Consider the following 15,569-nt stretch of genomic DNA (forward strand, 5'->3'; position numbering starts at 1 on the left):
CAGACTTCTCCCAGGACCAGAGTCCCTACGCCTTCAACGAATCCCAGACTCCTCCTCAGCCCAGCAGGCTGGAGGCTGCAGTCCCAAACGTCCTGAGACCAAAGAGCCCGATAAGGCCAACATGGCAAGAAACCCTTGTCGACTAAACTAGATTCTCTAAGACAATCCAGACAATCCCCATTCCACTATCTGTGCATGCACAACTGCAGAGCTCTCAAACGGTAACGATCAAGGGAATGATGTCCATGGAAGCCACCATCAGACCAATCAAATCCATACACAGAACTACTGATTGCCTAACAGTAGTGAAAGACAAGAGGAAGGATTATGGCTTTTCTGACCTCCGTCAGACAGATCTTTATCGATAAGGAATCAATATAGTTCCTAAGCACACTATCCTTTTAGATAAGACAAGGGAGCTCTTTTCCAGCTCCACTTAAAATATGTATGGGGTACTTGTAAAGCACGGCTAATCAACCGTAAAGATCTCAAGGCGCTACTAATTTTATCAACCTTGGAAGAATGAAAGGCTGAGCGGACCTCGCCGGGGGTCAAACCAGCAAGCCTTGGGTTAATACAGAGCTCAGCCACAGTGCCTTAGCATGCTGAGCTATCTGTCTGGCTTCCGGGAATTGAACCTGTGACCTTGGATCTTATAAACCATTTACATTTACCAACTGAGCTACCTCACCGGCCATTGCTTGAAGAAAGATGGCGCCTGAACCAATAGGAAGTCCAGGAGGGACGCCCTTGCCAGAACCGAATTGCATCCCAGAATTAGAAAACACTGGGAGCTGAGACAAGGCCATTGTACCTCAAACTGAAGGAGTTTTGCCGGAAAGGCAAAACTCAAACATCTGAGATAAGTGAATGGGAACCTAAGTGTACACATCCTGAACCCAAATGTTTTTCTTTCATGATTCAAATAGAGCATGACATTCTAAGCAACTTTCTCATTTACTCCTATTATCAAATTTTCTTCATTCTCTTGGTATCTTTATTTGAAATTCAAGAATGTAAGTTTAGATGCCGGCCCATTTTTGGTGAACAACCTGGGATGTTCTTGCTGATTGGTGGATAAATTCAATAAAGAGTCCTGAAGCAAAAAAAAAAGCTTAGATGTCTTTTTCAAATAAAGATAGCAAGAGAATGAAGAAAAATGATAATAGGAGTAAATTAGAAAGTTGCTTAAAATTGCATGCATGCTCTATCTAAATCACAAAAGAAAATTTTTGGGTTCAGTGTCCCTTTAAATACTAGGGTCGTTATAAACTGACCCTCTTGTCCAAGGCAGAATCAAACGAATAGTCTCCATCTTGAAGACCGGTTACTCTAAGTAAACTTGGTAAGACATTTTCCGTCTAAATTAGGACAGAAAGATCCTTCTTTTTCACGAAAGCAAGAAAAAGAAAACTGAACCCAAACTGGAACTGGAACATTCACTCCCAAGGTGAAAGATCCTGAACAACCTTCAGAACATCTCTCCTCTTATCTGTTCTACAGATAATCTAGAGAAAGAGGAACCTGTTCCTGAAAGGAAGGAGTTGAATTCCATAAGATATAGTTGCAGTCTTTTTAATTACTTCCCCCTGATCCAAGACTGACTGGGTATCCAAGAGGACTTGAACTGCCCCTGCTTGGGAGACCATGGGGAAGACTTCCTGAAGTTACGAAGGAAGTAACAGAAATAAAAGATTAGCCTAACAGCTTTTCTGTCCTGGATCTCCTCATGGAGACCTCCAATGGAGTTAGACAATGCGCCGCACTAGCAAGATGTTGCACTTGCCCATAAAGGCTTCCATCCTTAAAAGAGCCTCTATCCTTTAATTGGATTGAAGACCTCTTAGCCAGAATAGTAACAGACCTTATTACATTAAGCACCCTGTGCCATGAAAATTAAGAAGACAGCTTATTACTGACAGGAGATGGGAAAAAAGGATACTTGACCTCTCCCATATCCCACACATCTAAATAAGAGCCAAGCAGAACGTCAGCTTAGCTCTGTTCTCAAGCCGGAGAATGGAGCGGAGTAGAATACAAACGCTCAACCCCTCTAAAATGGCGCCACTCAGTCATGTAGAGAAGGAGTAGTGGCCAAAAGTCAGCACGGAAAAAAACTCATCCGTCGACTAATCCTTCTACTATGAGGCATCAGTAGCTAAAATCAGCAATTTAAACCTCTATATCAGGGATCAATCTGAGTGAGAGCTATAACTCACAGCCCAAAAACGTGTAAAACAAAACACTGACAACCTCACACAGCTCCTATAATGTATATTAATCACGGAGCTGGTAAATCACCCATACTGCATATAAGATGGATGACACTATGCAGAACCAAAGAAAGACTGCCAAATACGCTCTCTTAACAGTCCCTGTACCATTCCCCTTATGAACTAGGGAACCTAATAGGGTACTTATTATAACAAAAAATTATATATACTGTCACAGCAACTAAACTTTAGCCCATTGGTAGTTAACTCCTTCCCTTTATGAAGGAGGATAACGATCTCCATGTCTCATGCATACTGTGCCTGTCACTGCCGTATCAGGGCAGCAACATCTCAGAAAAACGCAGCAAAGCCTACTTTAAAAGTTTCTAACTGGTTAAAAGCTACCACAGCCCTACTGAAGAGACTAACGTGGAATACAGCTAAACCCAGCTAGTGATGGAAGATCAGAGCAAGCTTGCTCAGCCTTCAAAACAAAAAAAATCTTGATAGAAGACGTTCTTATGCAGACACCTAATTACTTCACCTCCTTCTTGCATGAGAGGCAAAGAGAATGACTGGGAGTTGTGGGAAGGGAAGTGATACTTAACAGCTCTGCTGTGGTGCTCTTTGCCTCCTCCTGCAGGCCAGGAGTGATATTCGCAACAGTAATTGATGATGATCCGTGGACTCACCGTGTCAGTAGAAAGAAATATAAAGCTTTCTCTCCCTATTATATGAGCTTAAAGTGAAGGTAAACTTTTGTGAATGAAAGCCCATTTTTTAAAAATACTATTAAAAACAGGGGCACTTTCATTCATCAAAGTTTACAAAGCAGCCGTTTTGTTAAAAAAACTTACCTTTTTTTCTTTTCACAGCCAGAGCAGCTTTCCCCTCCTGGAAATCCTCTCTTCACATGTCAGCAATGACTAATCCGGCTTCCTCCAATCAAGGCTTTCCCCCCAGGGTAGTCATTGCCTGAGGCCATGCTGTGATTGGAGGAAGCCGGATTAGTCATTGCTGACGTGTGAAGAGAGGATTTCCAGGTAATGAATAAGGCAGAGTGCTGAAACGCGTTTACCTGTTTGTTCCCCGCAGACATTGCACATCTCAGTATCTTAACCTCGGGGTGCCTATCCCCTCCACGCTATATGTGTATATGACTATTTGTATATTTTTTGTTATTCACTCATGCAGCACTTTATACGCTACCTGTAAATAAATCCACTGTTTATTCACATCATACTCGTGTCTGTGTTGCCTACGTTCTATATTTGGAAGCTGCTCTGGCTGTGAAAAGAAGAAAAGGTAAGTTTTTAATCAAAACGGCTGATTTGTAAACTTTGAAGAATGAAAGTGCCCCTGTTTTTAATAGTATTTTTAAAAAACGGGGTTTTATTCAAGTTTACCTTCACTTTAAAGTGCAAGATGCATCTATCAAAAAGCTGTCAATAGCATTGGTCTCTTAATTCACATTGCTTCTGTCACAGGAGGAGAATGTGATCCAAGATGGTGGCACCCAGTATGATGATCTGAAGCTTCATCAAGCAGCACCTGTAATGGATTAAAATGAGAGAATGGCTTTAAAGAGAGCTACAGGTTTAATGGAATACTGGATTGCTATACAATGACCTGAATGTCAAAGAAATGGCTGCACTCTGGGCTAAAATAATTTTAAAACAAAACTTTATCGAAGCCACATTAAAACATAATATATGGAGAGTGCACCATTGATCTGACGCGTTTCATACTCTTACAAACGCTTAATCTTTTTATACAAGGTAATAAATCTGTGTTACCCTTGATGAAACAGTTTTTCACCTTGCTGGGTGTATACCATACCATTGTTAATGTTTTGTACTTACCACTCCTAAAGAGAAGATATCTGTTTGTCCATCCAGTTGACCAGATCTCAGAAATCGATCAGGCAGGTATGGCTGAAATCTCTGCAGATCCCTGCTCTTTGCTTGTCTATAGCTGGCAAACTTTTCAGGACTGAAACGAAGGCCAGAGTGGCCAAGCCTTGGAGAAAAATTCTCATCCAAGAACACATTAGAACTGCCGAGGAAATATTATAGGAGATAACAACAGTATTCACAGTGCTGTACAATTAGTATCTATTATATTCTACTCTTCTCTCTCTCTCTCTCTCTCTCTCTCTCTCTCTCTCTCTCATATATCTATCTATCTTTCTATCTATCTATCATCTCTGTCTGTCTGTCTATCTATCAATCTATTATCTATCTCTCATATATCTCATATCTCTCTCTCTCATATATCTATCTATCTATCTATCTATCTATCTATCTATCTACTGTAGCTATCATCTATCATCTCTCTCTCCCTCTATCATTTATCTATCTTATTATCTATGGATCTATCATCTATTTATCTATCTATCATTTATCTGTGTCTCTGTCTATCTACCTATCTCTCTCTCTATCATTTATCTATCTATCATTTATATATCTTTCCCATATCTATCTATCTATCTATCTATCTATCTATCTATCTATCTATCTATCTATCTACTGTATCTATCTCTCTATCTATATATCTATCTCTCTCTCTCAATCTCTCTGTCTGTCTATTGTGGCTCATAGAGGAACAATGTAAACACCAAACAAACATGTATAGATCTGAAGCTGAGCAACACATAATTCCAGAAGTGTAGATCTAATACAGATGCTGCATGGTGCTTTGTAACCATCCAGGAAGCTTGCACAATGCGTTTAATTTAGTAACAGATCTAAGTGCACATCCTCTGTATTCTTCCTGGCAATATGCACAGGGTTCTGTATTAATGGGACAATAAAGTCAAAATTAAACTTTTCTAATTCAAACGGAACATGTGATTTTTTTGATTTCCAATGTATTTCTTTTATCTCATTTTCTTTGTTCACTTTGTATCCTTTATTGAAAAACATACCTAGGTAGGATCAAGAGCAGCAATGTATGACTTGGAGATAGCTGTTGATTGTTGGCTGCACATAAATGCCTCTTGTCAATGGCTCACCCAATGTGTTCAGCTAGCTCCCAGTAGTACACTTTTGCTTCTTCATCAAATTATACCAAGAGAATGAAGAAAATATGATAATAAAAGTAGATTTTTTTTAATGATATGCCTTGTGTCAATCCTGTAACAGAACAATATGCAGAGAGTTTTTGTTACTCTCCAGGGGGCTTAAAGGGATAGTTTAGTCAAAATTAAACTTTCATGATTCAGATAGAGCAGCAATTTTAAGCAACTTTCTAATTTACTCCTTTTATCAAGTTTTCTTCGTTCTCTTGGTATCTTTTTTTGAATGTAAGCTTAGGAGCCGGCCATTTTTCGTTCAGCACCTGGGTAGCGCTTGCTGATGTGCTAAAGTGCTACCTAGGTGCTGAACCAAAAATGGGCCGGTTCTCAAGCTTACCTTCTTGCTTTTTCAAATAAAGATAGCAAGAGAACAAAGAAAAAATGATAATAGAAGTAAATCAGAAAGTTGCTGCTCTATCTGAATCCTGAAAGTTTAATTTTGACTAGACTGTTTAAAGGGCCACTAAACCAAAAATCTTTCTTTCATGATTCAGATAGAACATACACATTTAAACAACATTACAATTTATTTCTATTATTTATTTTGCTTCATTTTTTTAGATATCCTTATTTGAAGAAAAAGCAATGTGCATGGGTGAGCCAATCACATGAGGCTTCTATGTGCAGCAACCAATCAGCAGCTACTGAGCATATCTAGATATGCTTTTCAGCAAAGATTATCAAGAGAATAAAACACATTAGATAATAGAAGTAAATTAGAAAGATGTTTAAAATTGCATTCTCTTTCTAAATCATGAAAGAAAAAATGTGGGTTTCATGTCCCTTTAAGGTTCTGCATTCAGTATAAGGACTGTATATACACACTCTGTAATCATCTGGTCAGTATGCATTGTGCCAATCAGAACCAGTGCAGTGTACACAGCACTGTGCAGTAACTATCAGTGCAGCCATCTGTTCGCCTGACCTGTCCCTGTTGAAAAATGTGCATTTTCATAACGTATAATACAAATTCTTGTCACAGAAAGAAAATAATTGTATTACATATTTTTTCTCAAATAATATCTGAATCATTCCATTAAAAAGAGCTTGCAAACTATTACAATATATAGATTCCCATTAACTGTATAATTGAAGGGACTACAAATAGTTTGAGATTATAATATAAAATGTTTCATTATGTGTAGTAAAGAAGATTTGCAATATAATTTTATTTTTTATTTTGCCCCCCCACAAAAATGATTCATTTTCTAATTGTGAAAACTGATGAAGCACATGGCAGGTTTCACAAGCCTAACCCTGCCACATAGCTGTCCCTAATTGGCTTCATCAGAGATGATAAGGAACTGCAATCCCATAGAGAGTTTGCCAACATAATGGCAGTGGCTGGCGTGGTCTACACCACTAACACGTCTAGATTGTGCTTCTCCAACAGATGCAAGTGGTAGACGAAGTTTGGCTTTTTTCAAAACAAGGTGATAATGCATTCTAAAAATTATAAATGTGCCTAGTATGTTAGTTTATTGCAAGACTGCAGAGAAATCTTGTAATTCTGTGTTTACTGTCCCTTTAACTGGGCTTATATTATATCCCATTAGTCTTACCTTTTAATGTTTCCATGAAATATTCCAGCCTCATGTAGGTGACAAATAGCCCGTAGGATGCCGTATGCGATACCCAGACGCCTGTCCCAGCTAAGGAAATGAAAGGTACTCTGCAGAAAGGAGGGTGTGTTTGATTAAAACTCTACATATTACTGAGCAAGACCCACAATATACTGTATTAATCTCTGCATTACACAGGAAAACAATGTACTGACAGCACTGATTGTTACAGCTCTAGCTTCCACTGCTTAGAAGGAAATAAAAGTGTCAAAAGAAAATGCTGTAATCATGTATTAGAGGATTTTATTGTAGACGATTGCTTGCATAGAACTGTGTATTTAACCCCTGCAAAGGAGTCAGTTCCACTACTGGTGAGCCAATGACAAGAGGTGAGCCGATGACAAGAGGCATTTGAGTGTAGCCACCAATCAGCTGCTAACTCCCAGTAATGCATTGCTGCTCTTGAGCATACTTTGAAAAGTCTCTTAAGGACCATTCAATACAGTATAATTACACAAGCAACAAATGCATAATAAATAAAACAATATAATACAACTAAGTCTGAATATCAAGTAAATAGTATTTTTTTCCTGATAAATGTCTTACTTCCATTGTCCCCACCTCCTGTATCATGTGACAGCCATTAGACAACCACAAAATACATATATAAATACACTGTGAATCTTGGACATGCTCAGTAGGAATTGGTGTCTGGTGATAAACCCCTTATCGCTTGCATGCAAACGTAATGTGGCCCTTTATTTCTAGTTGTTCATAGTTACCTATTGCTCTCCAGTCAGGAATGTTTCAGATTTACTCTATAAACTTTTCATAAAATTCTCTAAAATCTTTGTACTCAGACAGCAATATAAAATCAAGGAGCAACAAAGGGCTAGATAACATTTAGAGCGAAACGTTTCAGTGTATATGAATATATATTTATGTATTATATGTGTATATACGTATATTCATAAATATAAACACATAAATATATATGTATACATTCATATACATACAGTATATACTAATATGTAATTGTGATATGGGTTACGCGAGCTGTGGCTGCTAGACTGTCGGCATGAAAACGAGGCTCCATTGAAGTCTATGGGGAAAAACTTAAACCCAGATAGAGCGTGCCTTTCAGCACGAGGATGCGATTGCGAGGGAGCTATATTTGCACTTCCCAACCGTAATCTCGCACTCAGTACTGCACACGGAAATAACAAAACTGCTTGCAGATTACAGGTTCTCGGAAGCGCAAATAGGTGCTCAATTCGTAATCTAGCTCAAATTGTTTTATCTAGTCATTATATGTTCCACGTCCATCCTTTGAGATGCATTTTTACTTTTTTCTTAACGCAAACTGTTCGGTGCATTAAAGAGGTTGTAAGGTGGAATGTGTTAAGAGAGTTCACCTGTTGCAAAGCAGCATCCAGAGATCCATTTGCCATGAATTCATATATAAGGCATTGGCATCTGTCTTCCACACAGAATCCCAGCAACTCAAGAAGGTTCGAGTGTCTGCATCTAGTAAAATAGCGACAACAACACATCATGATGTCTAGAATATCTATAGCCAATCTAATCTAAGGGCAATCCTGTGCAAACAGTAGGCAGGCTTACTATATGAAAGGGGCAGGGTAGTAAGGTGTTAGATGTATTAGCGCATTACTATTATTATAATATTGCAGTAAGCTGAAGGGCAGAAATACACTGATGGGACCTAGCTGAACACATCTGGTGAGCCAATGATAAGAGCATATGCACATAACCACCAATCATGACAAAGGCATATGCACATAACCACCAATAATGACAAGGGCATATGCACATAACCACCAATCATGAAAAAGGCATATGCACATAACCACCAATCATGACAAAGGCATATGCACATAACCACCAATCATGACAAAGGCATATGCACATAACCACCAATCATGACAAGGGCATATGCACATAACCACCAATCATGACAAGGGCATATGCACATAACCACCAATCATGACAAGGGCATATGCACATAACCACCAATCATGACAAGGGCATATGCACATAACCACCAATCATGACAAGGGCATATGCACATAACCACCAATCATGACAAAGTCATATGCACATAACCACCAATCATGACAAGGGCACATAACCACCAACTAGCTACCAGTAGAGCTTTACTTATCATCAGCTAAGGGTATTACAGACACTCTGCAGAAGGAAGTGTGTATTATTTGATTAACACTCAACATATTACTGAGCTAGACCAACAATAAAGTGCATTAAAGGAACAGTCAACACAAAAATAGTTGTAACATATATCTATAAAGTTTCCCTAGATTGTTTTTTCCACCTTTAACATCAGTATTAGACAACAGAGCAATGCACTGACAATTCTGATTGGTACATGTCTGCCTTCCATCACTTAAAGGGACAGTCTACTCCAGAATTTTTATTGTTTGAAAAGAGAGATAATCCCTTTATTATCTATTCCCCAGTTTTGCATAACCAACATGGTTATATAAATAGAGAATATAAAGGAACAGAAGGGCCACATGGCCTAGCACTGTATATACTCTTGTGAGATAGTATATAAGATGGTCACACTCACATTTGATGGAGCACCCCTTTTGGTGCAAGTGAAGCAGGCTGGAATCTAACAGTCACCCAGTAGACTGACCTCCGGTATGGCTCAAACTCCAGCAACACAGGATACGATATCCCAGCAAAAAGTACACCAGAAAGGATGGTATACAGGCAAGAAGTAAGTGCAAAAAACGTACTTTATTAAAACAAGGATAAAACCAAGCAACGCGTTTCTCAGTCAACCAGTGACTGTTTCATCAGGCTTAAAGGGACAGTCTACCGTAGAATTGTTATTGCTTTAAAAGATAGATAATCCCTTTATAACCCATTCCCCAGTTTTGCATAACCAACACAGTTATATTAATATACTTTATACCTCTGTGATTACCTTGGAACCTTCTTCCAGCCCCCTGATCACATGACTGTGACTGTTTATTATCTATTGTCTTAAATTTAGCATTGGTTTGTGCTAGATCTTAAATACCTCCCTGTGCCTGAACACAGTGTTATCTATATGGCCCACGTGTACTTTCTGTCTCTTTGTGTTGAAAAGAGATTTAAAAAGCCTGTGATAAGAGGCAGCCCTCAAAGGCTTAGAAATTAGCATTAGAGTCTGCCTATGTTTAGTTTAAACTAAGAATACCAAGAGAAAAAAAGCAAATTTGATGATAAAAGTAAATTGGAAAGTTGATTAAAATTAAAAGTCATATCTGAATAATGAAAGTTTAATTTATACTAGACTGTCCCTTTAATACAAAAGGTTTAAAACACTCGCCATATATACCATAAAGATAATCCTATGCAAAAAGCCTGAGAGGAGGTGTGTTAATCAATTACATGTGTCATAGCAATCAGCATAAACAGTCCATATACATACTGTTGAGAACAACACATAACATAGGTGAACTATAACATAGTAAAGCTGATCAAGTAATCAACAAAAAATACAATAAAGTGATGTCACTTACATATATAAAAACATAGATTTGCTAACAATAAACTCCTATGGATGATTCCTACATATGTTCAGAGTGGAAGAATCCTCCATATTGTTAGCAAATCTATGTTTTTTATATATGCAAGTGACATCGCTTTATTGTGACATCTTATATACTATCTCACAAGAGTATAAACAGTGCTAAGCCATGTGGCGCTTCTGTTCCTTTTTATTCTCTACAGATTGCTGAATTGGGATCCCGGCCTCGGATCCTACCACAGACAGCTGCCTGGACTTGGATTTACCACTTTTTACAGGGTTGTTTATGTAATACCCTCTCATTTTGAAATATGGGACTTAAACATTATTATTATATTCACTGTTCTGATAACTGTATCTTGTAAAGTCTTTTATCCGTGATTCAGATATATTGTATTGTCAGAGTATATGAATATTGTGATGAATATTACATATGTGTACATATATATGTATATATATATGTATATTTTATACACTGTATATGCTAGATAAGACCTCAGAATTAATTGAACATGAGTTTGTTGAACACAGCTTCTAATACACGTCTATCAGGATTGACGATCAGCAGAGCCTTTTGAAGCACGACCCCTGTAGTGTAAAACACACAAACATTTCTTTTCTAAAGGAAATAGCTCAGTAACCCTATTCATTTGACTATATATGCAGATTTTTATAACTTCAGAACATTTGGTGAGGTGAGAAAAGAATGTGTTCAAGGACCCCTTTGGAATTTGACACGTGGGATACAACAGTTCTATCTCACTGAATCTCTATTTGAAGACGTACTGCAAACCCCCATCTTGGGGGAAGGTGACACAAATAAAATTAAATACATTTTGCAAGGAGAACAATGCCAGTTTTCCATGTATGTTTAGAATGATTCATGATATATATATTGAAATTAAGCACATTGTATTAAATAGATAATTGCTGCAGGGGATATTTATATAGGAAATAAATTCAGATATACATAGAAATGATATATATGTTTTGAAAACATAAAAGATCTTACTTAGCCTCTGTGTTTTTAAATAAATATTTGTGGACCTGGAAAGAAATAATTAATGACACTTATTACTTTATTTCAGATGGAATGCCGGCATGAAATGAAATATCATATCATATGAATGTGCAATAAATGTTTATAACGTTTCAAATACATCTTTTAAAATATAATGCTAGATGTATTTGATGTTTCATATCAAAACGATCAGGAAATTAATCTGATGCCGCTTCACCTATAATTGATATTGGGAGAGACTGGTGCAAGAAATTATGGCAGTTATTATACATTTTAAAGAAAGATGTTTTAATATATAACTGTATTTCTTTGTCATGCTGCATTTATTTGTACTGTCTAATTGTAATGCTGCCACCCGGTGTTATGTTGCGAGAACTACAGCCAGAAGGTTCTTTCTGGCTGTTAAAAATGAAATTTCCAAGGGCCAATCCGATTTAGACTTCCCAGATAACCAATGGGAAGGTCAGCTCCCGCAGGGCCACCCACAATTTACCAATGATGGAAAACCAAATAAAAAGTGAATGCAATAGAGAGAAAAGGGACAGATTTTCTGCTGAAGCTAAAACTTGTAACTGGTTCCTGCTTGGCGTGAGATACCATTTTACTTGAGCGAAGCTAATCTACCTTTCTCATTGATTGCGATATACACTTATTGGTGATCTGAGGTAAAATAATTCCTACCAAGGAATATTGGATATCGACTGCTTTTTACTTTGGTAACGTATTCAAGGTTTTGTAAGATAAGTTATATGCATAGTTAATTTGCATTTAATAGATTTAAAGAAGCAGTGTGTTTTTTTTTTTTCAAGTTAGCATTTCACAGCCTATATATATATATATTGTTTAAATCTGCGTCTGATTGACCAAGTAACTCATCTATGCAAGTTCTGATATTGTCAGTTAATTTTGTATTAGGATAAATTGCAGTTAAATAGCAGAATATATATATTATCCTATTGTTTTATAAACACTGTTTAGAATTGTATTGCTTGGATGTTAAAGGTTTTTAGTCCCATTGTGTTAAATAAATAAAAGGCTGAATTGTGAAGGTATATCTTTCTGGGTTTTGTAAGAAGGATAGCATATCTTAAGAGTTGGTTTCAACGCATATAAATTTTGTTTCATTTCCTTTTATTGCGAATATACTTCAATATGTTTATGGATATTAACTAAATAAAAGAATTCAGATATTTATATTAATTGTATGGTCTAGTAGATGCATGGTTGATTAGGGTTTCAATTTTTAAGGAAAATTATTTTAAGATTGTGTTTATAACCCTGCCATAAACTTATATATTATTTGGATAGCACTACTAAGATTTTCATAAATATACTGACATAATAATTGGAGGCACTTTTCTGAGATTTAAAAATATCCATCAAAATTGATATAATATATTTGTAAGTAAATAGAAATTATTATAAAAGAGAAAAAAAATAAATAAAAAAAAATAAAAAAATTCATATTTCGATATTAATATTTTGAAGATATAATTTTTTTTTGAAAAGTTGAAATATTAATTTTCATATTTCGAGATTGACATTAATATCTTGAAATATTATTAAAGATTAATTTTGAAAAATTAATAAAATATTAATTTTTCATATTTCAAAATTAATCAAAAATATTGATTTTTCATATTTTCAAAGTTAATCAAAAGTATTATTTTTTTATATTTCAGAATATAAATTTTTCATATTTCAAAATTAATAATATATTTTTTTTAAATATAAATTTTTTCTCTCTTTTTATTGGCAAAAATTGTATTAGCGTTTTAGTTTAACTAAGTACTAAACCAATATAATAATGTCTGTAGCCAGAAGTGACTCATTTAATTCTATACATAGCAATGAAATTGGTCCCATAACCATACCTATTACTAAAGGTCAGATCCTTAAGAAAGATATCTTAAGTTACCTTAAAGGGAAGTTTAATATTGCGGGTGAATTAAATGATTTTATGGATACGCTTGAAACTACGGCTAAAAATATTACCTTTAATAATAATATGTGGAATGAAGAGAATGAATTCTTCCAGGAATTATTAATGATTAATCAATGCAAAGCTCCCAAAAAGCGAGACAAACTAATACTAAAATCCTGGCCCCTTTTAATATGCATAATTGACGAAATGTCGTTTTGTGTCACAGACAAACGATTGCAAATACAGGAGCTAGAAAATAGTATTCGTTCCTCGCGCAGACGCGAAGAGGGTTTAAAAATAGCTAAAAATAAAATGGATGAATTTGCCCAAAACCTAGCCGCCTTAGATAAGCATAATATGGACTTAATCGCACAGATACAAAATTTAAATAAACAGCTTGCGCAAAGCCAGAGAGAATTAAGCGATTTAAAAAGGTCATATCGTCATAATGAAAACCCCTATATTAGCAATGAGAATAATACAGATAATGCTAACTCCTTTAGCGAACGCGTCAGGGACGAGGTACGAAAATATATAGAACAACATAGACAAATGACCCCTAACGGGTCAGAAATAGATTTCCCAAATAGACAATCCCCTCAGGATGTAAATCCAGAGGACAGCTGTAGCGCAGCTGATGCGGGGGAGGGAAACTCTAACAGAGAATCCCAAAATAAGTCTGATAAAGTCTATGATTCCCATAAAATAATCACCTTCGTACAACGCGCAGTACCTATATTCTCCAATAAGGGAACAACATCTGTAATTGATCATTTACAGGCTTTTGAAAATGCGTTAGCTATAATGAATGTTACAAGCGAGAAATTGAAAATTGAATTTCTGCCCTGGGTATTTGACAGTAAGCATCACAAATTCTTTGCTTCACTAAAGGATATGAATATTCATTCCTGGAATGGGGTAAAACGACAATGCAGGAAAGAATTCGGGCAATATCGCACTAAAACTGCCGCGAAAATAGCGGTATATGGTTTAAAGTGTCGTGCGAATCAGAGTCCAATCGAATTCCTTTCTGTATTGAAAAATGCGTACAGTATGGCTGAAGATAATCCCAAATTTGACGGCTCAGAATTTGTAAATTTATTTTTTGAAGCCCTGCCTACACCCATCAAAATTAACTTAGCTAGAGATTTTGATGAGGACTGCTCATTGGAATGGCTGATCAAAGAGAGTACAAAATTATACTCTATTCAGCAGTCCAGTGAGCAGGGGGTTAAAAAGGAATCAAAACCCAAAATTGTAGCAGAAACTAGGGTGTCACCTAAACCCCTCAATTTGGAGTCTAAAAACAGAACTTATGCAGAGGTGGCCAGTCAAAACAGGCCATCTCCACAGAAGTTTAATTCCGCCCCTCCCCCTACACAGGTTGAGGAGCAGGGAGACTATAACCAAAGTGGGGGACATAATCAGGTGAATAATTACTCACAAAGAGAATACCCAACAAATAATTGGTATCCGCGCAAGGGTAGATACAATAGACGGCGAAGATATTCTCAGGGTAACCAGACACCCCAGGTATATAATGCTCCCCAAAATACTAATGCTGAACAAGCTGAACCCCAGGGGCAACCACGCCAGAATAGAAATAACGGCCCTGATTCTGAGGGAACCCAATGGTCCAGGAATCAGTACAATGGGGCACCAGGAGATAGGCCCAGGGGTAGAGGTAACTTGTACAATCAGGTAGATATGCTGTTTACCCAGTTAAATCGGTTGAGCGAACAAATCGCTAATATGAGTCAAAAATCTACGGCTCAGCAACCGAACAATACTTTTTTAGGGGTACAGCCAGTGGTCAGCAGTGGACCACAGGCACAGTCATAAATACTGCAGTGTCACCTGAAGGGGAGGGGAGAGATATACAAAATGTAATAATAAATATCAATGATACTAATCATGTTATCTCCCCACAGACCGGAAACGGACGATTTAGCCGTGATGACAAGCAACCTCATCCTGGAAAAGTTAACAAATCTCTTCCCTTGCAGCTCTCTCCTAACCTTATCTCCACAGATGCAGTACAAAAGAATCCAACCGACCCTGTCATAGAGGAAACAGGTAGGTATGAAGGTTCCTCTGCATCGAATGACACGGCGAATTCAGGTAACACGTGGCGAAGCCCACAGATGTATGAGAATGCCAATTTTATGTGTGAAATGGTAGAAAATGCAGGAAGATATTATGTATTAGTTGAGC

General features: G+C 36.9%; 1 protein-coding gene across 1 annotated transcript in view; it reads right to left on the reverse strand.

The window, feature by feature from the left end:
• The window catches only part of IRAK2 (interleukin 1 receptor associated kinase 2), a 79,610-nt gene that overhangs the window by 25,312 nt on the left and 38,729 nt on the right, over window positions 1-15,569 (reverse strand). The window contains exons 8-10 of the mRNA XM_053720773.1: window positions 8,267-8,378; window positions 6,852-6,961; window positions 4,076-4,268 (exon numbers count right to left, since the gene is read on the reverse strand). Of these exons, the coding sequence (XP_053576748.1) occupies window positions 4,076-4,268; window positions 6,852-6,961; window positions 8,267-8,378 (415 nt within the window). The remainder of the gene's footprint in view (window positions 1-4,075; window positions 4,269-6,851; window positions 6,962-8,266; window positions 8,379-15,569) is intronic.

Source organism: Bombina bombina, chromosome 7, assembly GCF_027579735.1.
Source record: "Bombina bombina isolate aBomBom1 chromosome 7, aBomBom1.pri, whole genome shotgun sequence".
Lineage (NCBI taxonomy): Eukaryota > Metazoa > Chordata > Amphibia > Anura > Bombinatoridae > Bombina > Bombina bombina.